This window comes from Schistocerca piceifrons, chromosome 4 (assembly GCF_021461385.2).
Source record: "Schistocerca piceifrons isolate TAMUIC-IGC-003096 chromosome 4, iqSchPice1.1, whole genome shotgun sequence".
Taxonomy (NCBI): domain Eukaryota; kingdom Metazoa; phylum Arthropoda; class Insecta; order Orthoptera; family Acrididae; genus Schistocerca; species Schistocerca piceifrons.
Window position 1 is genome coordinate 616,959,031 of NC_060141.1, and position 25,373 is coordinate 616,984,403.

At 39.2% G+C, this 25,373-nt stretch overlaps 1 protein-coding gene across 1 annotated transcript in view; it reads right to left on the bottom strand.

The window, feature by feature from the left end:
• Positions 1-874: 874 nt before the first annotated feature.
• LOC124796264 (FHF complex subunit HOOK interacting protein 2A-like) overlaps positions 875-25,373 on the bottom strand; it is a 208,342-nt gene continuing 183,843 nt past the window's right edge. Inside the window, 3 exon segments of the mRNA XM_047260375.1 lie at positions 875-1,004; positions 12,813-12,966; positions 21,122-21,363. Of these exon segments, the coding sequence (XP_047116331.1) occupies positions 12,867-12,966; positions 21,122-21,363 (342 nt within the window). The 3' untranslated portion in view covers positions 875-1,004; positions 12,813-12,866.

Sequence of the window (25,373 nt, forward strand, 5' to 3'; positions counted from 1 at the left end):
ACATGTGGGAAGAAAGAAGAGCACTGTTTAGCAGAGTCTGCAGGGACTAGAAGGTAGCTGGATAAGCCTGCCATGCGCAGCATTGGGAGGCTGTGGAAGAGTTGAGCAGTAGAGAAGCTGTGAGGGAAAAGACCGGTGGCGGTATTACTACCAACCAACTATCCACCAGGATGAAAGGCCACCACCAAACTGTGGCCAAGAGCAGAGAGTGGCAAAACATCCACCTGAATATATCATTCTAGATCTCAATGGGTGCTTTACAACCCGGGCCATCTGGATCCTCCCCTCCACCACCAGCTTTCCTGAACTGCACAGCTTGCACGGCTAGGATTTATCCTGACAACGCATTCTCCACTCCCGAAATTATCTTGGCCTCAATCTAAGAACCTACTGTCCCCATACACTCCAATCAACAGTTTCCGCCCTTCTGCTCTATAATTTCCACCCAATTCACACCCTTCACCCTAACTGTGTGTCGCTCTTTGCCACTGTACCCACCAGCCTATTCCCCTCTCTGCTCCTCTCCTTTTCCACTCCCCTCTCACTCCCCTCCCCCTTCTCTGCTCCTCTCAGGCTTGCTGATTTTGTTCAACACAATAGTTGCAGTCCAGCGGTATAGTGATCATGTGTGCCTGATGTGTTCCCGCTTGTTTGAATGTGTGGTGTTCCCTTCTTTTCTGAAGAATGCTTTGCCCAAAAGCTCAATGTGTGGCAGTCTACCATTTTCATAATAGTTGATATTCTAAACTGAACTTTCCATAATTTGTTTTTACTATTAAATAAGATTCGGTATGCAAACTGTTATAATACTGCCTGTTGGACTGTTGTTTTGTATTAAAGTGAGAATATGTAGTAGTCAACCACACACAGGACATTGAAAAAAAGAATATGTTTATTTACAAACACTATCTAACATCAGTGAATCAACATTTAAAGCAAAAGGCAGTTTTCTTGCTGGCAAGGTGGATTCATCACAGAACTTTTTGGAAGGCATGCCATCGTCTCTGAAATTGAAAACATTTTTCAAAGTTATTCACAAGGATCAGTTACAAAAACATTGTTACAATGAATTCACATTTTCTAGCTTTGCAGTATGAATGTACTGCACTACAGATAGCATACTACAGACACACTTAATGAGTTTTGTCACAGAATATTATTGCATGATATTTTAAATTTGGAGCATAAACAATACTATTTTGGCAAACCAATTAATTTAGATATTTATATTTTCTACAACTAAGCAAGTCTCTAATATGTTCTGTGATTGAAAAATATTTTACAAACCAAAAGTGGCGAAGCTAATTTTTTGTGATGCATCAGCAAAGTATGTCAATAATTATGAAGCAGAATTGTACATTGAAAGAACAAATAAATGCTCCAGTATTTGCAAAACATTCACAAAGCTACAGTATGGCACTGTCATAACTGGTGGTGTAAAATACATGTAGTTTACGATTCTAATAGATGAGTTTCTGGAACAGTAGAGGTATTTTGGTATTTGCTAAGTAGAAAAACTAATGATAGTTGAAATAGAGAGGAAATAAAATCCAGATCGGCAGAGGCAAGAAAAGCATTTCTGAAAAACAGAAATTTGCTAGCATCGAATATAAATTTACAGTTTTTTTTCCTTCATAGCAGATAGCACAGCAAAAACCCTAAATTATTAAATCAACAAGTTCTACATACTTGAAAATAAATGCACAATAAAATACACATGAATTTGTTAAACAAATCAAATACATGTATTCCTGATAACAGTACACTGGTTTCTTTTGACATAACTAATCTCTACACTTACAGCCCTCTCTCCCATCCCTCCAATATACACACATGAATATACAGTCACAGTATTTGAAATTATTATTCCAAGTTTAACTTTATTCTTTGATCAATATAATCATCATCATCAGTTATCTGCTATATTAGCAGGTCCTTTGCCTCTCCATTTTCTGCGATCCATTGCTTCCTTCTTAAGGCTGCTGTATGTTGTACCGTCCATCATGTCATCCAGTATCTGGAATCTCTTCCTTCCTCGCTTCCTTTTCCCTTCTACATAACCTTCTAAAACTGTTTTTATCAGTCCGTCATTCTTTCTTAATATATGCCCAATCCAATTTCTTTTTCTTCTCTTTATTACATCTAGTAACTGCCTTTTCTCTCCCACTCTTCTCAGTACCTCTTCATTTTTTACTCTGTCCATCCAACTTATTCCTTCCATCTTCCGCCATGTCCAGATCTCAAAAGCCTCCAGCCTTTCTCTGTCTTTTTTCCTCATAGTCCATGTTTCAGCGCCATATAGAAGAACACTCCATACAAGACATTTTATGAGTCTCTTTCTGAGTTCTCTGTCCATACCGCTGCAGAAGATTCTCCTTTTCTTATGTGTAAATGTTAAAATGTAAAACTAACAAGGTAGCATTTGTGAACTAAAACAAATAAAAAGCATGCTGACACTTCAATATGTAAGGTATAGTTTTCTATTGCAAATAAATGTATTTAAAATATATTTCACATCATATTTGTGGAGGTAATGTAATGTACTCTAGAGGGTCATTCTAAATGATGGACCCATTTTCAAAACTTCGTACTTATTCAAGTACAAATCCAAAATGTACAAGCTTTATACCAATGAAAAAAAGGCAGTTTCAAAGTTTTTTCATAATGTTTGATATCAATTTAATAAATTTGATAATTTGTAATTAATTAATGTTTAATAATTATTTAATAATTAGAAATGTGATAACTGTTCAATGTGGCCATCGTTTGCTGCACGGCAAACATTGCCGCGATAGCCAAACTCGTCTCACACAGGTGAAAGCATATCTACAGACATGCCAGAAGGCTACAGAAAAGAGAAGGAAGATGAGAGAGAAGTGGCTAGCTGACAGGGAGAATGAGCAGCAAAGGGAATATTTTATCAACATCAGAAGGGAGACAAAGCGAATCCTAAGAGTTGAGAAGAGAATATATCTAACCAGTTTGCTAGAACACGTTGAGGCAGAGAGGCAAAACAAGAACTCAAGGCAATTTTCCCAATACATAAAAAATCGGAAACTTGGATTTCAGAGCCCAACTTTTTTCATTATAGATAAGAATGGCAACTTGATAAATGACAAGGAAAGAATTGTAGAAAGATGAAAGAATACTTCTCAGAACTGTTGAATCGCCCAGACCACGATGAGATATTACCTGCAAACACTACCGAGGAAAGGAAAGATTAAGAAGAATGGGAAGTTAGTGAAGAAGACGTGAAAATTGCAATCAAAGGACTCAGAAACAACAAAGCCCCAGGGGAGGACAGAATAACATCAGAATTAATCAAGGAGGGAGGTGAGAGCTTACACTTATAGATATATAAACTGATCCAGTTGATATGGGAGAAGGAGACACTGCCAGAAGAATGGAAATTGGCTATAATATGCCCAATATACAAGAAGGGAAGCAAAATGGAATGCGGTAACTACAGAGGAACCAGCTTGTTGAATGTAACTTATAAGGTGCTGTCCATCATTATCCTCAGAAAATTGTAACCATTCATAGAGAACAACATACAGGGGTACCAAGCTGAATTTTAACCAAACCAATCAACAATAGATCACATTTTCACACTAAGACAATTGTTTGAAAAACATTGGGAATATGATAAAGATATCTACAGCCTGTTTGTCGATTTTCAACATGTGTATGACAGCATCCACAGAAATAGCCGATACAATGCAATGCGGGACTTCAGAATCCCTGAGAAGCTAGTGAGAATGGTGCAAGTTTGTATGGAAGGGTCAAAGGCAGCAGTAGGTTTCTGAGGAGCCACATCAGAAACATTCGAGATTGAGACAGGCCTCAGACAAGGGGATGCTCTCTCATGAGTTCTGTTCAACGTCATCTTAGAGAAAGTAATAAAAGAGTGTAGGCAACAAGAGTCGGCTGGAGTAGAGATGGACGGTAACTTCAATTGTCTCGCATATGCAGATGGCATAGTACTATTAAGTGAATCAAAGCACGAGTTGAAAGAAATGTACCAGAAAATGGACAATTATGCACAGAAGGTAGGGCTCAAAGTGAATCGAGACAAAACAGAGTTGATGCAATTAGGAAGAAGACAAGAGCAGATAGAATTTCTTGAGATAGACGGCAAGAGGTTCAAGAGAGAAGACCAGTTCAAATACTTGGGATCGTGGTTTACCACGGACAACATAAAAATGGACATCAAGGAAAGAATAGCAGTGGGAACGAAATACATGCAAACCCTCAGAGATACGCTTGGCTCTAAATCGATCTCAGTGAACATGAAGATGAAAATCTACAACACAGTGATATGCCCAGCAGTAATGTACAGTTCAGAAACATGGAGCATGACTAAGTAAGAAAGGGAAAAACTATTAATATTTGAAAGACGAGTAACGAGGAAGATATGGGGACCAGTTTTAGATAATGGAGAATGGAGGAGGAGGAAAAACGAGGAAATCTACCTTTTTATTTATTTATTTATTGCTTGTCATTAGCCAACATTTGTTGAAATAGACAGTTTTGACATTACATTTGATAGTGAATCTAAAATTGGGAAACTATGTACATTCAGATTACATTACATGAGGATAAAGAGTTATTCTCTACATTATAATCCCTTAACATCATAGTTACTCTCTACTACATTCCAATTCCTTAACGTCATAGTTACTCTTTACTACATTCCAATTCCTTTACATCATAGTTACTCTCACTCTCTACTACATTCTAATTCCTTTACATCATAGATACACTTATCAGCTAACAATTTGTGCAGCTGCTTCTTGAAACCATCACCTTGTAGGTCTTTCAGTGATTGTGGTAACTTGTTATATAATTTTAATCCTGTTTGCTTAAAGCTACTTTGGACCTTAGAAAGCCTAGTAAAGTCTACATCAAGATTGTTTTTATATCTGGTATCATGTGAATGAACACCTGTTCTGGAAGGTAAGGTATGTATTTGTTTTTTTATGGAAAGAAGACACGTTTTTATATACAGAGAAGGTGATGTTAAGTTCCTTAAAGTGCTTTCGACATGGTTATTGGCTTTTAATACCTGTAATTGCCCTAATTGCTTTCTTCTGCCACATGAACACTGTCCGAGCACCAGTTGAGTTGCCCCATAATTTTATTCCGTACTGTAAGTGAGATTCAAAGAAGGCATAATAAGAAGATAAAAATTGTTTTCTGCTAACTAATGTTTTTAGTTTCCTTAACAAAAAGACTACTCAAGACAGTCTGGTATATAACAGTTCTGTGTGGGTGTTCCATGTTAATTTCGGGTCCAGGTGGATTCCTAGAAGTTTTACAGAGTCAGACTCATTTAATTTTTCCTGTAGATTGTGCAAGAAGAAATACGTAGTTTCAGTCTTGCTACTGTTGAGTATCAGCTTGTTACTGTGGAGCCATATGGCAGACTTTTCAAGCATTACTTTTGTTTGTTTCTTCACTTCCTCCAATTTGTTATCTGAGGTAATCAGGGTTGTGTCGTCAGCATATATTATTGACTTGTGAAGCATGAAAGTAGGCAAGTCATTCATTCATGTATACCAGGAAGAGAAAAGGTCCAAGCACTGAGCCTTGTGGCACGCCTCTTACAACTGGTAGGGCATTTGATTGCTGGCTATTTACTATAACTACCTGAGTTCTGTTTGTCAGGTATGATCTGATTAATGCCAGTTCATTATTTTTGACACCATAGCACTCTAGTTTATTTATTAGTATTTCATGGGATACAGTATCAAATGCTTTACTCAGATCTAGTAGTACAGCACAAGTGATGGAATTGTTCTCAAAGCCATCAAGTATGTCTGTCACAAGAGTTTCTACTGCATTTATTGTAGACAAGCCTGGCCTAAAACCAAAGAGCAAGGAGGAAAAAAGATTTTGTTCAGCAAAGTAGTTGCAAAGTTGTGTTTTAATGCAGTGTTCTATCATCTTGGATAATATAGGTATGAGGGATATTGGATGGTAACTTTCAGGTTTGTTTTTTTCTCCTTTCTTATGGATTGGGATAACAATAGTAGCCTTCAGGACCTAAGGAAATTTTCCAGCTGTAAGAGTACTATTGATCAGAAAGGTAAGAGGGGCAACAATAATTTCAATTATTTGTTTCAAGATGGTGTTGGAGATGCCATAGAGATCTTCACTGTATGAGCCATGTAGGTTTGTGACGACTTTGTATACAGTTTGGCAGGTCACCTGTTTCCATTTAATGGATAAGTTATTTAGGTCAGGAATGTTGTAGGTAAAACTTTCAGAAGTTGCATCATCTGGTGCAGAGGTAGCAGTAGCTTCGAACTTAGTACTGTTAACAAAAAATTCATTTAAGTTTTCTGGCACTATTAGAATTTCTTGTCTGTTTTTATGCTTCCCTGCTATTTTGTTTATTACCTGCCAGGCTGCTTTGCATTTGTTGCTGGAGTTTTCAATGAAAGCATCATTGGCTCTGTGCTTTGCTGTCTGTATTTCAGTTCTATAATTCTTCCTGGCTTCTTTATACCTCTGCTTTGATTCTAGGTTACCAGTTTTAGCCATTTTGTGTAGGGCAATAAGTGTGTTTCTCAGGCCATGCAGTTCAGGAGTGAACCAGTTGTGCTTCTTTTTTCTATTTGGTGCACCATCTATTTTCATCTTTTTGATTATTTGTGGGCAACAGTTTTAAACTAAGCTTGTTAGTATGTTCATGAATAAGTTAAAAGCATTATCGTTGTTATTACAATTATATACTCTGTCCCACTCAACTTCTGATAATTTTTGCCTTAACTTTGTAATGTTGTCAGGATATAATAATCTGATTCTCTTAATGTGTTCAGGTTGCTGAATAGGATAGTTTTCACAGTTGACCATTAGCCATAGGCTGTCATGGTCAGATAGAACTGGATTTATCACTCCGTACTGACACTCGTCTTTTGTCAAATTGGAGATTACGTTATCTAGGCAGGCATCTAATCTGGTTGGCTTGTTATTCATACAGTACAAGTTGTTAGACCTTAACATGTTTTGAAAGTGGGTGACAGTTGGTGTTTTTAGTCGTATGTCTATATTAATGTCACCAATGTATGCTATCTTGTGGTGTCTGTATTTTACCAGCAGGTACTTATTTAAAGTCTCCATTTGGTCAATAAACTGATGACTATCAGTGCGATAAATAGAAATGATCACTAATTTAAGTTTGGGAAGGAATAATGCAGCAATTTCAAAAAGTTTGCTCTTTGCAACAATGATCGACTTTTTGTGCTACATATTCAATGTTAAAGTTTCTCTTTATAAAAATAGCGACTCCTCCATGACTGCTTTTGGTTCTACAATATGAGCTTGCTAATTCAAATCCTTCTGGGGTATACAGGGCAATTTCAGCTTGTGTGAGCCAGTGTTCATTTACACAGAAAACATGACATGGGTTTGAACTTAGGAACACACCAATTTCATCTATTTTGTTTTTGATTGATTGTACATTTAGGTGCATAATTAAAGTTCTGTTTTTGAGAAGGATAGGCAAAGAATTAGATGCTTCTACCTTGTGATGGACAACCAACTATCCTACAGAAGATAAAGAGCAAAAGAATACAATGGGTGGTCCATGTAGCCCCTATGCCAGATGGAAGACAGGCAAAGATGGCACTAGCGGGGAAACCAAAAACCAAATGCCCTATTGGATGACCAAGGCAGGGCTGGATGGACGACCTGGCGAAGGACCTAGCAGCCCTGGAAATTGAAAACACCTGGTCTGGTGGAAACGGGCACAAAACAGGAAGGAATGGAGGCAGTTTGTGGAAGCAGCACGTGGTCTGCAGGGCCTGTGATCACTGAATATCTATCTATTTATCTGAAATCCAGAGACCCAAAGTTAAACTTTTAACAAACATACATAGTTTAGTATAAAACCATTGAACAGAAGTTTCTGTAGAGTTATATTATGTACTTGCTGTTGAACTGGCATTGCCAGGTATGTAGAGTTATATTAAGTTCTACATGTGTACTTGGCATTGCCCAGGAATGTATTTGTTCCAGTATTCTGTTAGTAATCTTCTCCTTTCCCCTCTATCCATCTCCCCCTGCCCTTCTCTCTGTATATCTGCTCCTCCCCCTCTTTCTGTCCATCACCTGCTTCCCTCCTCAATGTCCATCTCCTCCTCCCTCCCTCCAAGTTATCTCCTCACTCTCTCTAAGTCAATCTCCTCCTCCCCCTCTCTGTTCATCCCATCCTCCTCCTCCCTCCTCTCCCTGTCAGTTTCCTCATCCCCCCCTCTCTCTGTCCATCTCCTCCTCCTGTCTCTGCCCATCTCCTCCTACCAACCTTCTCCCTCAATCATCAAGTTACCACCCCATTGCATTAGCAGGGTCGTGGTTCTAATCCTACAGTATTTCTTTCCAGATAGTAAGTAATATGTGTACCAATTGTAACTGAAAACAGTCCAAGAGTTTAGGAGGAGCCTTTCAGCTGCCGCTTTGCTAGAGTCCACACACATCACATGTATTTAATGTATCTGTCACGTATTTGTATACATATTTCACCTGTATCTGTAGCAGATTTCATCCTGCAGTTCTGTTTTCATGCAGCTCAGTCTTCATGACATCACATCTCTTAAACTGTGTTGTACAATGACATAATTTTGCATGTACATTCAGTGATATATTTGAATGGTGTCTGCAAAGTGTGATGTTAATAGAGTTACTAGTAACAACATAATAAATTAAAATTTCAAGCATGGTGTGGCAGTTTTTCATGCATCTCAGTGATTATGACATCATATATCCTAAACTGTGTCGTACAATGGTATCATCTGCCCTGCCATACTCCCTGCTCCATCCTCCTGAATGATGAACTTATGCATCACTGGATTGGGCGTAGTGGTGCAGATGATGTGGCTCTGTTCCCTTGGCTGCCCAGGTCGTGTGACTTAACGCCTTGTGATTTTTTTCCTTTCGTCATATATTAAGGACTGTGTTTATGTACCCCCATTGCCAAGAAAACTGGAATGGCTCTGAGAATGTGTCAATGCTGCAGTGGTAATCATTGACAGGATATTCCTGCATAAGGAATGGAACAAACTTCAGTCTCAGGACCTGTGTCACGTGAACAGAGGGGCACTCAGAGAACATTTGTAGAGTGAAAAATGCAAACTTGGCGAGTTTATGGTTCTTTCAATGCATCAATCAAATTTGTATGTGTAATACTTCCAAACATATAGAGCTTTGAAAACTAATGAATCATTCAATATAGTCCTGTTACTGAATGCCTTACTGTACACGGCATTCCAAGGAGTGTGGCTCTAATACTCAAAAACAGATAATTTTCCTTCTGTAAAATTTGACAATGGTGTCTTTGGAGGCTAGTTTTGCCACACGCAATTTGCAAATTACATTCCATCACAACCATTGAAGTCACTGGAACGCCCAGCCATCACAAAACTATTCCACCTCATTTACAAGATCTGTGAGACAAGTGAAACACCCTCAGACTTCAAGATGAATGAAATAATTAAAAAAGAAGGAAGGTGCTGGAAGGAGTGCATATTATCAAACTGTCAGTTCAAAAGTCAAGGTTGCAAAACACTGACAAATTATTTACAGAAGAATGAAAAAGCTGGTCTGGCCTGACCACAGGGAACATCAGTTTGGATTTTTGGAGAAATGTAGGAACACATAAGGTTGAAGAAAGGAAGAATGGCAAACCTATGTTTATAGCATTTGTAGATTTAGAGAAAGGTTTGATGGTTCTGACTGGACTACACTCTTTGAAATTCTGAAGGTAATGGGCATAAAATACAGGAAGCAAAATATTATCTACAACTTGTACAAAAACTGGACTGCTGTTAAAACAATTGAAGGACATGAAAAGGAAGCAGTGGTTGTGAAGGAGATGAGATAGGACTTTACCCTGTCCCCAATGTTGTTCAATATGTACACTAAGCAAGAATAAAGAAACAAGGGACATATGTCATAATGGATTTAAAGTTCATGGAGAAGGACAAACATTGAGGTTTGTCAATGACATTGTAATTCTGTCACAGATGGCAGAGGGGTTTGCAGAGGAGATGGGTGGAATGGATAGTTTCCTGAAAATTTTTTTATAAGATGAATACCAACAAAAGTAGTATTAGATTAGGAAATGAGATAGTAAAAGTAGTAGATGAATATTGCTGTTTGGCCACTAAAATAACTGACGATGGTTGAAGTAAAGAAAATATATAATTCAGACTTGCTATAGCACAGAAAGAATTCCTGAAAAAGAGAATTTGTTAACACTTAATGTCAATGTGTTCAGAGGTATTTTCTGGAAGTACCTGTCTGGAGTGAAGTCTTGCATGGAAGGGAAATGTGGACAATAAACAGTTCAGACTAGGAGACATTAGAAGCTTTTAAAATGTAATACTACAGAAGAATGCTGAAGATAATATGGCTAGACTGATTACCTAATGCAGAGGTACTGAATGGAAATGTGGAAAAAAGAAATTTATGGCACAACTTGACAATGAATACAGTAAGCAGGTTCAAATAAATGTTGGTTGTGTATTTAAATAGAGATGAAGAGCCTTGCATGGGAAAAACTAGTGGGAAGAATTGCATTTTCGGACTGAAGACCACAACAAGCAACAGAGCTGCTCATAGGTCTTCTGTAAATGAAAGAATACATTACATGTTTAATCCTGTACAACACAAGGATTTATTAGCATTTCTAAGTCCAAGCATTACACACAGTCCAGTTACATTAATGTGGCCATCACCACGTTCGACGTCAAAGTGCAGTAACCACTCACAGAAAGCATCTGGCAGCACTAGTAGTGGAAGGAATATAAAGCACTTGGGAGGGGGATGGGGGACATGTAAAAAACAGTGCTGTCATTGCTGTATTGCAGAAATGGAATGATTTATCTGCCATCCAAAACAGTACGATCATTGGCTTTCGGGCCAAGGGAGGTAGGAAATTCCGAAATGACTAAGCCTGTTAATTGTTCACACGCCACTGTGGTACTGTGCTCGGTGAAATGGCAGTATCTAAAACCGTAACCAAGGATAGTGTGGTGTAACATATGACAAAGATGAATGACAGCTACAGAGGTGTGTGCTGGTGAACAGACGTGCAATTATGGGTCACCGCAGCAGTCACCTTTCGTGCACCCACGCTGATTGCTGTTCATTATCAATGAAGGCTGGAAGTTGCATACCAATACCGCAGCTGGACGTCTACTTAGGGTGACAGGTGGACTTTTCAGTTGAATCACATTTTATGTTCCATTGGACAAATGGCTATTGGTGTGTGCAGTATGAAACATCTGGAAGCAAACATGCAGCAACCAGGAGGGAGCATTAGAGTCTGGAGAATGTTTTCATGGTGTTCCCTTGGTAATCTCATCATTCTGGAAGGCACAATAGATCAACAAAAGTATGCATTTATACTTGGAGACCATGTCTACCCCTAAGTGCACTTTGTTTCTCCTCACCACAGTGGCATCCACCAACTGGACTATCCACTCTCACACAGCTTGCTGTGTACGTGCATAGTTCAAAGAGCACTAAGATCAATTTACCTGTACTACCCCGGCCATGAAATTCCCTGGATTTAAACCCAATCAAGAATCTGTGGGACCATCTCAATTGGTCTCTTTGCACTGCACATCCCTGGAGCTTACCTGGCTCCATATCCCTATCGGAAACTTCTACAACCTCACTGACTCTCTTCCTGTACATCTTGCAGTGGTCTGCGCTGCAAAAAAGTGGTTATTCAGGCTTTTGACAGGTGGTCACATTACTGTGGCTGGACAGTGTAGTAAATGAGGATTCTTCTTCTTCCACAGTCACCACTTTTTGTTGCTTCAGCAATTTAGACATAAGAGAAATTCTCATGAAGATAAGGAAAATGGTCTGTATGTCCGGCAACAACTGCTATCAAAGAACAAGTTTTCTGTATACCAGTTATAACTGAAGGATATGTTCTCTGTACCCACCTTGGATAAGTGCTCTTTAGATGGTTCGGTAGTTGTCTTACAATTGTACATGACAGATTATGTGTGGAATTGCTTCCAGTTACTGGTTAATATGCTGAGGGGAAAAAATACTTAGTGTTTGGAATCTTGACATTGATTGTGCCATAAGTCTGAGATCAGCACATCGCATCGTAACATCATTGTAACAGTATAACCTACAGGAAAAGAGTTAGTCTTATTTGTATCATCCACGGTGATCATTATCAAACGCATGAAGAGGGCAGGAGTGTGAGCAAAAGACTTTTTTAAGGTCTCAAAATGTTCATTTTATTTCTTAGTTTTGATTTATATTTTTTAGCATTTAGTCTTTCTGTATTTTCTTCAGCCTGCATTATTTATCACTTATTGTATCTACTAAGTGCATTATTTGTCTCCAGTTATGCTCCACTGTTTCTTTTCAATATAATTTGTAACTTTTTCATTTCCCTTTATTGTATCTTTTTATTGTTTTCATGTCTTCTTTGAGCTTTTTGATCTTTTAACATCATCTCACTTTTGTGTATGATACCAAAATTACTTTTTACATGAAGTTTATGTTAGCACTTAATTAGTGAGTAATGATGTGTTCTCTTAGTATAATCTTCCATTTTTTTACATGAAGTTTATGTTAGCACTTAATTAGTGAGAAATGATGTATTCTCTTAGTATAATCTTCCATAACAATTTCTCAGTATTTTTAGAAAATTATTAATATTTTTATTTAAATTTGGACATTCTGATTTTAAGTATTGTACTTATGGCAGATCATACATAATTGCCTTATTATGATGCAAAATGGTAACACACAATTTAAGAAACACATTCTGGACTTACATTTCACCTGAAGTTTCCACTGTCTGATTGCCCACATTTAATCAGGTAACTTCTTCAGGAGAAGTTTTGGTATTTGACAAATACAACTGCTGCTAATTCCTTACAGAATTCCTCAAGAACAATGAATCCTTCAAACAGAGTACTGTTCTCATCCCTGAAAAAAAAAGGCATTTTGCTTATTACATTAATGTGAATCCCAGGATGAGAAGAAGAAATAAAACAGAGGAAAGGCAATCATTCACCAACAGATGGTTGCTCTCTCTCTCTCTCTCTCTCTCTCTCTCTCTCTCTCTCTCTCACTCACTCACTCACACACACACACACACAAACACACACACACACACACACACACATACACGAGTATACCACAGTACAGTATGTTGTTCTCATCAGCATATTTTGTCAATGAATCTGACCTTATGCCCCACATACCCCCAACCCTCTGCCACAAGAGTCTTATACCTGTGAAAGAACAAGATGCAAATGTGTCCTGTGCACCCACTCACCACATCCTACATCCTGTTCGAGTCTCATCACGAGCATATCTTACACTATCCAGAGGCAGGCCACCTGTAAAAGCAGTCGTTCATGTACCTGTTGTCCTGTAACTTTTGCACATTATTCTATGTGGGCACAACCACTAACCAACTTTCCACCCAACTGAATGGGCACTGCAATAGTGGCCAAGAAGAGTTGTCCATCCAGTGGCACAACATACTACTGAGCACAATAAGGTCATTTTCAACTGCTACTTCATAACCTGTACCATCTGGATCCCTGTCCCATTAGCAGCTTCTCAGAATTACGTAACTAGGAACTGTCTTCACGAAACATCCTTTGAACCTGATGATCTCAATGTCCAGCAGTCACTGTCCCACACTCCCCTCTTCCTCAATTCACCAAACAATCTGCACCCACATTTTCCTCCAGGAGTCTCCCTCTTCCTCTGTTCTGTCTCCTCATCTCCAACTATTCCCCTACCTCATGTGTCACATGGAACTCGTCATGCCTGTGCCAGGGCAACCTCACCAGTGACACATTCCCATCCCGTTTCCTTGCTCACTTTCCTTCCCATTCCTTCTCTGCCTCTTCCTATTCAGAGAGACAGAGAGAGGGGGGGAGGGGGAGGGAGAGACTGGCATTCTACTACTTAACTCTTTTTGTATATGCCTATCTGCTGTTTATTGTATCTTTTATTTGATGTGTAATGATCAAATCTCACATAAATTGTCATCATCATCATTTAAGACTGATTATGTCTTTCAGCATTCAGTCTGGAGCATAGTCCCCCTTATAAAGTTCCTCAATGATCCCCTATTCAGTGCTAACATTGATGCCTCTTCTGATGTTAAGCCTATTACTTCAAAATCATTCTTAACTGAATCCAGGTACCTTCTCCTTGGTCTACCCCGACTCCTCCTACCCTCTACTGCTGAACCCATGAGTCTCTTGGGTAACCTTACTTCTCCCATGCGTGTAACATGCCCCCACCATCTAAGCCTGTTTGCCCTGACTGCTACATCTACAGAGTTCATTCCCAGTTTTTCTTTGATTTCCTCATTGTGGACACCCTCCTGCCATTGTTCCCATCTACTAGTGCCTGCAATCATCCTAGCTACTTTCATATCCATAACCTCAACCTTATTGATAAGGTAACCCGAATCCACCCAGCTTTCGCTCCAATACAACAAAGTTGGTCGAAAGATTGAACGGTGCACAGATAACTTAGTCTTGGTACTGACTTCCTTCTTGCAGAAGAGACTAAGATCGTAGCTGAGCACTCACTGCATTAGCTTTGCTACACCTCGCTTCCAGTTCTTTCACTATGTTGCCATCCTGTGAGAATATGCATCCTAAGTACTTGAAACTGTCCACCTGTTCTAACTTTGTTCCTCCTATTTGGCACTCAATCTGTTTATATCTCTTTCCCACTGACATTACTTTCGTTTTGGAGATGCTAATCTTCATACCACAGTCCTTACATTTCTGATCTAGCTCTGAAATATTACTTTGCAAACTTTCAATCGAATCTGCCATCACAACTAAGTCATCCGCATATGCGAGACTGCTTATTTTGTGTTCACATATCTTAATCTCACGCAGCCAGTTTATTGTTTTCAACATATGAACCATAAATAATATGAACAACAGTGGAGACAGGTTGCAGCCTTGTCTTACCCCTGAAACTACTCCGAACCATGAACTCAATTTACCGTCAACTCTAACTGCTGCCTGACTATCTATGTAAAGACCTTTAATTGCTTGCAAAACTTTGCCTCCTATTCCATAATCTCGTAGAACAGACAATAACTTCCTCCTAGGAACCCGGTCATATGCCTTTTCTAGATATATAAAGCATAGATACAATTCCCTGTTCCACTCGTAACACTTCTCCATTATTTGTCATAAGCTAAAGATCTGGTCCTGACAACCTCTAAGAGGCCTAAACCCACACTGATTTTCATCCAATTTGTCCTCAACTAAAACTCGCACTTTCCTTTCAACAATAACTGGGAAGATTTTACCCACAACGCTGATTAAAGAGATACCTCTGTAGTTACAATCTTTTCTATTTCCATGTTTAAAGATTGGTGTGATTACTGCTTTCGTCCAGTCTGATGGAACCTGTCCTGACTCCCACGCCATTTCAATTATCCTGTGTAGCCATTTAAGGCCTGACATTCCACTGTATTTGATGAGTTCCGACTTAATTTCATCCATCCTGGCCACTTTATTGCACTGCAATATATATAATATGTTAAAAGAAAATTTCAGTAACTAGGAGCCAGAACATGACCATACGCTTTAAATCATTGATGAATCAGGCTCATAAATACCTGTAATAGCTACCTATCTCAGTAAACTCCTCCACTTGCCTATGCAGTGCATATGAATAAATCAGAAAGCTCATTTCTGAAAGTAAAATACAATCCACAATGCAAGAATTTTAGGGATGAGTACAGAATGACTTGCAGTAAGTATGATGATCCTATAGAACAAAATTGTGATGTAATAAAATACTGTTAATTTTTTTCTCTAAACAGTGCAACACTACCAATCATAGTTGTATGTAAAGGAGAGTACATAAATAATATAATTTTTTTGATCAGACATAGAATACTGCTGTGGTTAAAAAGTCTTTTGTGATAGGGTCCTCACCATTTCAAATTCAGATAAAATCTAAAGCTTTTGATGGTTGCCACTATCATCATCATCATCATCAGGGGCTAAGCCTGACTGTTGTGAAACTGCCAAGGCTCCCACTTTTATACCAATCTGATTGGCTGGACTATGCCACCATGATGACACACACAAATGACGTGTACGGGTGGTTGTGCCCTATATTTCAATAGATTATGTCTGCATTCTCTATCCATCATCACACCCAGTGTCATCTCTCACATAAGGTGGTATACTGCGAGAGAAGTCTTCATCTGTGCTCTTTCCTTATCACACAAATGCTCCATGCATTACTTAAGGCATAGATGATGTCACTATTAAAGTTGTTTTCACATAGTCTAATTTCAGTCACTCCCTGCTCACAGAGTCCCAATAGTTCAATGCATGAGTATATGTAAATAAATAAATAGCATTGTAAAAAGTGGCTGGTTGCTGTAATCTTCTATGTAAGAGTCAACCTATATTTTGTACACAGCCATGAGCTCAAAATGTCAGTTTTTGACAAAACAGCATGCACAAGTATTTTTGTTTTTACAAACAAAATCTTATGTTTATTTAATAGCCTGTGCCCTGGCACCACTGATTTTTCCAAATTCCTATTTTTGATGTGTTGCAAATACTCAACACAGTGGGCAGCAACAGTCTGTGAGGCCCATGTAACTTTTGCAAAAGTCGCAAGGAATATTATAAATTCATGGCACTTTCAGGCCAAGATTCTCTGCCTTTTTAGGACTCTACCTATAATATTAGTTGTTGCACTGCAGAATGAAAGTCATGCTACATGTTGGTCATCTTGGATTGCTTGAACAGCATTGCTTCTTAGTTTCTTCGGCAACATTGACCTAATAATGCGGACAGAATACCCATTGCTTCTGGACACCTTCATCAGAGGATTAATCTCAAGTCCTAGGTGGTCCTTATGCAAAACAGTCCTCGTTCTACATACTAAGGTATTCAGTATATAGCTCTCTTCTGAGCTGGATGGTGAAAGCTACACCTGCTGAGGTACAGACCTAGATGTTTCGGTTTTCCGTACTCAGAATGGCAGAGTTGTCCATCTGATTTCTATTTGACCAACATGTCTAAGAAAGGTAACTTCCTGTTCCTCTCTACCTCCATTGTAAATATTATGTTAGTATGTACACCATCCAAATGGCCCTCAAACTGCTGCAGCACCTCATTGTCATCAGCCCAGATTAAAAATGTATCACCACCATACCTGAAGAGGTAGGTTGAATGGAGGGGAGCACTGTTTAATGCTCATACTTCAAAATCTTTCACGAAAAAAATTCGTTATGGCTGGTGAGTTGTGAGCACATTACTGTTCCATCAGTCATTTCACAATAATTTCCACTGCACAAAAAGTGAGTGGTCATCAGAGTGTGCCAAAATTACTGGGAAATTTTAGGGGACAAATGTGTGGACAAAAGTTTTAATTTGTCTTTCACTGGTACCTTCATAAACAGGGAGACCACAACAAGGCTGACTATAACTTCACTCGTGCCTATCCTTATCTGCTTTATTGCATCAACACACATTCCTGAGTTCTTAATACAATGTCCACAGTGGCCGACTATGGATACCAATAATTTAGTTAAGTACTTTTCCAGTTTGTATGCAGGGGAGACATGAGCACTAACAATTTGTCTCAATGCTATGTCATCTTTCTGTTTTTTAGGCAGACCATAAAACTTGCGTGACCGAAGTGCTCTTGACTTAAGTTCTTCATAAGTCCATCAGAGTGGCCAGGGTTCTTTAGTAGCTCTCCTATCTTCCTGTGAAATGCTGATGTGGGATGCTGTTTGAGAAACCAATACGTGGTATTTTCTGCACCTGGAGATTGGAAGCCCACCCTGATTCTTTTAGAACAAGACAGCCCCTAACAGTGGTGTCCACCCCTGCAAGTGGAGGTGTACAGTGTCAGAGCTTGCCTGTACAAGTAAGGGCAGATGGGTGGTTGCACTGCCCTGGTCACAAACAAATGCCTTCTATGGCAGAAGCTCAGCTGTTGCTTAACTCAACCCAAGGTGGCCCACCAGCTGAAAATTGTGAAGTCCAAGGGAGTGAACTTAGAACCAGTAGACAGCTTACTGGTGGTGAAGCCTGTGGTGCCATCCTGAAAACCATGTTGCCTCGCCACCTGGTGAGGACCTGCAATCGCAGTAGGTGCAGCCAGACTGCGGATACATCTACTGAAAATGATGGGTATTTATAAAGGTTCAATGCCCATTTGTTGCACTGAGTCAACTGCATACACCAAAACAAGGCAGTGGCCAGAAGATGTGACAACTTGTCTGCTGCTGCTGCTGCTGTGGTCAGCCCACCATTGTGCTAGATTGCTAGTACTGTGAGCACTGGCCCTTGGTCCGCAATGTGGAAACAAACTGGCAGCACTGCTGTATCTGATGCAAGGATTTTTGGTTCACTCTGCACCCATTGGTGTCTGTGGCCCTCTTGTGATAGCTGCAGCACTGTTGCTATTTAATTTGGTAGCAATGAAAAATAGTGGCATTATTACAGGTAGGAGTGAAACTACTTAGAACATCTGAAGCAGGCTGCTAGGATTGCCTGGATACCTTAGTTTATAACAATACTATGTAGAAGAAGTAAGGATTTGGAAATCAGCCAATTTCAATTGGTCAGGAAGTTCCTCTGGCCTATTGTATATAAAACACATATGTGCCTACAAATGTTATTATGCTTAAGCTAGCTTATTATTTTATATTTGAACGTGTTAATAAAAACACAAAGTAATTTACTTAGGGTGATTGTACAAACAACTTTTGTGCAGTTAATACATGCAACAATACAGAATTACATATGCTCCTCATAGATATTTACATGGAACATGTAACTCAATCATCATAACTTCTCAACAGCATATCGTTATCTACACAAATTTTCTCAAGTGAAATAAAATAAGTAGTGTCAAGTATCAGCTGGAATCACGGGGAAACTACCATTTTTATATTTCCCAAGCATAGGTATCTCTACTACACAGTTTAGCAACAATGGGATTCTAATTGGTAAAGTATTCCAGAGGTAAAATAGTCTCCCAATTTGGATCTCTGGGTGGGGACTACTCAGAATGATGATGTTATCAGGAGGGGAAGGGTGAAAAATACAGGCAATCTATGGATTGGAGCTTGGAATGTCAGATTGTTTAATAAGACAGGTAGGTTACAGAGTGTGAAAAGAGAAATGGATAGGTTATATGTAGCACAAATTAGTCTGGTGACAGAAAGAACAGGAGTTTCAGTCAGCTGAACACAGAGTTATCAACATAAAATCAATATAGGTAATGCATGAGTCGTTCCACCTCAGCAGTGCTACACAGACGATACAGAAACTGAAAAAATGTATGATGAAATAAAAGAAATTTTCAGTTTGGTAAGGGAGATGAAAATTTAATTGTGTTGGGGGACTGGAAATCAATATCAGGAAAATGAAGAGAAGGAAAAACAGCAGGAGAACATGGACTAGTGGACAGAGATGAAATGAGAAGCTGCCTGGTGCATTTTGCGCAGAGCACAATTTAATTACTAACATTTTGATTAAGAATTTTAAAAGAAGATTGTATGTATCCATAGAAGAGGCCTGGAGACAGTGCCTGTTTTGACAGATTATATCATGTTAAAAAATATATTTGGATACCAGATTTTAAACTTAATGCATTTAGAGGGGCAGATATGGACTCTGACCATAATTTACCAATTATGAAAAGTAGCAGAAAGATTGGAAATTAAGGAAACAGACTCTGGATAAAATGAAAGATTCAGAAGTTTTTCAAACTTGCAAAGAGGGCCTTAGGTGACGATGGACTGTAACAAAGAAAAGGAATACAAAAGAAGACTGATGGTTAGCTTTGAGAGAAGAAACAGTGAAGGTATCAGTGGATCGAATAAGGAAAGGACAAGGCCCAGTACATTTCCTTGGATAACACATGACATACTGAATTTAACTAGGGTCTTAAAAAAAGTTCCAATTTCTAAGAAGGCAGTTGCTGACTGATGTGAATATTACTGTAACATTAGTTTAGCAAGTCATGACTGCAAAATACTGATGAGAATTATTCACAGAAGTTTGCTAGATGCAGATCTTGGGGAAGACAAGTTTAGGTTCCAGAAAAATGTAGCAGTATGTTTAACAATACTGACCACATGACTTATTTTAGAAGATGAACTGAAGAAGGACGAATATGTGTTTATAGCATTTATAGATGTAGAGAAACCTTTGATAATGTTTACTTGATTGCAATCTGAAATTCTGGTAGTAGCAGTGATAAAATACTTGGACCAAAACATTCTTGTCCAGAAACCAGACTACAATTATAAAATCTGAAGGACATGAAAGGGAAAATTATTGAATCTGCACATTGAGCAGGCAGTACAGGAAACCAACGAGGAATTTGGAAAGGGAATTAAAGTTTGGAGGAAACAAATTATGACTTTGAGGTTTTTCGGTAACTTGTAATTCTGTCAAAGGCAGCAATGGACTTAAAAGTTGGAATGATATAGGATGGATAGTGTCATGAAGTGTGGTTGTAAGATGAATATGTACAAATGTAAAATAAGATTACTGAAACGTAATCAGATTAAATGAGACATGCAAGCTGGTAATAGCATGAAAAGCAGGTTTGTAAAAGATATATATCTGAACTTGCATTATAAATTTAAGTGTTAGGAAATATTTCTGGGAGTTTTTGTCTCCAATGTTTGCCCTGTACAGAAGTGAAATGTAGACGATAAAACAGTACAGACTACAAGAGAATATAAATTTTTTAAACATTGTTACTGAGGAATGCTGAACATTAGATCGATTGTTCAACTAACTAATGAAAAGGCACAGTGAATTGAATTGAGGAAAAAATAAATTTATGGCACAATGTAACTAAAATAAAGGATCAATAACAAATGTTGAGGCTCAAGGAATAGTCAACCTGGTGATGGTTAGATATGGGGGTATAAACTGTACTGGGAGACAAAGGATTGACTATAGTAAGCAGGTTGCAGTAGTTAGTAAAAAATGAGAATGTTTTCATGGAGAGCTGCAGCAAACCAATCATTCAACAAAAGATAACAACAACAGTATCAAGATAAACAGAAATTGTTATATAGTAAATGACTTACACTACATATTCTTTGTCCTGCAGGAGGAACAACTTCGTGGAGCTCAGAATGGCTTTATGATCCTCAATTTCAGAAATTTTTAATATTAACTCTTCTGCCGTTTGTTGCAGAACTTTAAACAACGTTACTACACCTTTTATAATTGGAAGTGTTGGATTTAAAAGGTACTCATGTAAATAGGGGTGTGGTAGCATTGCTAGCTGTGAAATTAAGCCAGTTAGCCGGAGGTTTACTTGGTAGGACTGAAAAATAGTAAGAAATGACAATTAGTTATTAAATGTCTTACAGAGGTTAAATTCAGTTAGCATAATATGTCACATACTGAGGAAAATACTTATTCCAGAGCACAAAGAAAAGAATGTTCATTAGGCAAATCATTTTGCTTTTTCATAATTTTTAAGTTAAAAAACTGCAAAATACAATCTATACAATGTATACTGCAACAAGTGTTGCAAGCACTGTTACTGAACAAACAATAAATTTAATGGTATTCTAATTTCTTTTGTTAACATCTATGGCAAAAGAGGGAGAAGGGGACGGGAGAGGGAGAAAGGGGGGGGGGAGAGGGGGAGAGAGAGAGAGAGAGAGAGAGAGAGAAGAAGAAGAAGAAGAAGAAGAAGAAGCAAATAATCAGGTATCTTCCTAGGCATCAAACTTACAAGTTCTTTAAAAAATAATGTAGACAGAGAAACTACAAAAAATATACTTTAAGTTTTTATCATGATTTCATAATATTTACTTATGAGCTACTGATCTTCAATTTTGGGATCTCCTCTTCCTGTAATGATGAAGAATTACTATATGTGGATAGGACACTGACAGAGGACAGTAAAGGTAATCATTCAAAGTACCTTGCTGTGAATGTACTATGAACCACAAAGAATGAAATTATGTTTCTTTTAGCTTGTCTTAAATACAAACATCAAGCTTTAATTTAATGATGGTTAATTATTACAGAAATCTATAGAATTAATTTCTAACAACGGCTTGTCTTTGATAATGTACCTATGCTTTGACGTAATTCACATTACTGAATGTTGTCCTTCATGACTGTATTGTACAGAACATAACTGAAAGAATAGGGCAAGTCCCACAATGCATGACTTTCATTTATTTTTCATTTATTTCCAATAATGCTCGTATTTTTCAAAAACGGTAATTTGATTCACATGCAAATTTCCAATTTTTGTATTTTTCCTCACATGTTAAATGCATAGCTTGGTAGCAATACACATGTGAATGCACAAGTATATATGTGACTTGAAATCTGCCGGCACACATTACCAATAAAGTTCCTGCGAGTAATTAAGCAGGAATATATGTCTAAATACCTGCAACTCTCAGTTTGTAATAGCATTTTCCCTGTGGAAAAAGATACTATACAACACCTCAGATATATAATGGAAACTGAAAGAAATTCATAGGATAAGGTATGCTATAATCTACTGCAATCAAGAGTCATCATAATACTATGCAACAACAGTTTATATTTGGGTTAGGAGAAATTTTAGGACAATTATGTATAAAAATTCAGACATGGTTCATGACTTCACTTTTGACAAACCTCAATGGTATCAGTACTAACATACTACCACTAAAGTGAAAATAAGCTGTGGACCTGTGTACAAACAATATCTTTCCAATGTTAATGTGACTGACTACAACACTCTGATAAAGTTCTATGAAGTGGAAGCTATTTTGTTACAATCCATCAACAGTTTTAACATTATAGTCAATGTCTTTTTGGTCAACCATTTCTCTACATAACAAGAAACTTTTTGGCTTTTGAATAACATGTTTTTATAATTGCATAGAAGCTTTTATGCACACTGGACTGTCATCTATCAACAGTATCTCTGTTTCAATGGCTACAATCCTCCACAGATAAAATCTCTTCCACTACAATGTTATTTTGAGACATAATACTCCAACAATAATATGACATGCCACATATTTCACAAAACTTATCTGGTTCCATTGGTATTATTGTGAAATACAACCTAAAGGTGTGGCAAGAGATGAGTACTACATAGCAGATAGGAGAAGTTTTTATCAACTGCACATCCATGTCAGTCCAGTAACTCAATGCAGGGCACACTCAGATATACATGGTGATATTGTAACAGCTTTAATACATATGTGAGTAAATCTTCAGACATGATTTTATAGCCGTGAAAAAGAAGACTTTTTTTACACACATATGTAACAGCCCAACCACTGTCTTTGCAATAATAAGCTTATTTAATATTATATAATAGTTCAAATACTGTGTGTTGGTTTTTTTCTGTTAGGGATATCAAGAAATTAGGCACCAAATGCAGCCACTGGTAGGTGCCGAGTCCATGGATGTAATGGTGCCCAACCACATTGCAATCAATGTTTTATTGTACTGGTCCATATAAGTACTGGATCAGATAAAATACACTCCTGGAAATTGAAATAAGAACACCGTGAATTCATTGTCCCAGGAAGGGGAAACTTTACTGACACATTCCAGGGGTCAGATACATCACATGATCACACTGACAGAACCACAGGCACATAGACACAGGCAACACAGCATGCACAATGTCGGCACTAGTACAGTGTATATCCACCTTTCGCAGCAATGCAGGCTGCTATTCTCCCATGGAGACGATCGTAGAGATGCTGGATGTAGTCCTGTGGAACGGCTTGCCATGCCATTTCCACCTGGCGCCTCAGTTGGACCACCGTTCGTGCTGGACGTGCAGACCGCGTGAGACGACGCTTCATCCAGCTTCATCCAGTCCCAAACATGCTCAATGGGGGACAGATCCGGAGATCTTGCTGGCCAGGGTAGTTGACTTACACCTTCTAGAGCACGTTGGGTGGCACGGGATACATGCGGACGTGCATTGTCCTGTTGGAACAGCAAGTTCCCTTGCCGGTCTAGGAATGGTAGAACGATGGGTTCGATGACGGTTTGGATGTACCGTGCACTATTCAGTGTCCCCTCGACGATCACCAGTGGTGTACGGCCAGTGTAGGAGATCGCTCCCCACACCATGATGCCGGGTGTTGGCCCTGTGTGCCTCGGCCGTATGCAGTCCTGATTGTGGCGCTCACCTGCACGGCGCCAAACACGCATACGACCATCATTGGCACCAAGGCAGAAGCGACTCTCATCGCTGAAGACAACACGTCTCCATTCGTCCCTCCATTCACGCCTGTCGCGACACCACTGGAGGCGGGCTGCACGATGTTGGGGCGTGAGCGGAAGACGGCCTAACGGTGTGCGGGACCGTAGCTCAGCTTCATGGAGACGGTTGCGAATGGTCCTCGCCGATACCCCAGGAGCAACAGTGTCCCTAATTTGCTGGGAAGTGGCGGTGCGGTCCCCTACGGCACTGCGTAGGATCCTACGGTCTTGGCGTGCATCCGTGCGTCGCTGTGGTCCGGTCACAGGTCGACGGGCACGTGCACCTTCCGCCGACCACTGGCGACAACATCGATGTACTGTGGAGACCTCACGCCCCACGTGTTGAGCAATTCGGCGGTACGTCCACCCGGCCTCCCGCATGCCCACTATACGCCCTCGCTCAAAGTCCGTCAACTGCACATACGGTTCACGTCCACGCTGTCGCGGCATGCTACCAGTGTTAAAGACTGCGATGGAGCTTCGTATGCCACGGCAAACAGGCTGACACTGATGGCGGCGGTGCACAAATGCTGCGCAGCTAGCGCCATTCGACGGCCAACACCGCGGTTCCTGGTGTGTCCGCTGTGCCGTGCGTGTGATCATTGCTTGTACAGCCCTCTCGCAGTGTCCGGAGCAAGTATGGTGGGTCTGACACACCGGCGTCAATGTGTTCTTTTTTCCATTTCCAGGAGTGTAGCATGCTTCAGGGGCATTGAAGAAGGTAAACATTGTTGTAATGCTCCACTAGTTTACTGTGTGCATTTTTTTTTGTTTGATCATAATTGTGACTGAGTTACGATATAAGAGAAGGGGTACTGATAGCCAGGTAAGAAGAGGAAGAGTGTACCATTTGCAACCATACGACACTGTAAGAATAGTGGTCATACAGATCCTAACTGACAAGGACTGGAGATGAGTGTCAAGTCTTGTCAGTGACAACAGATTTCAAAATCAACAATGAATAGCTGCTGCCAGTGAATGCATGTTTCAGACCAAACATAATGAAGAGAATTGCATGCAGTGGGACAGGTTCCTCAAAGAAGGTCATTGCTACGTTTCCAGTACCATGATTTGGGCCCATTCATTCAGATT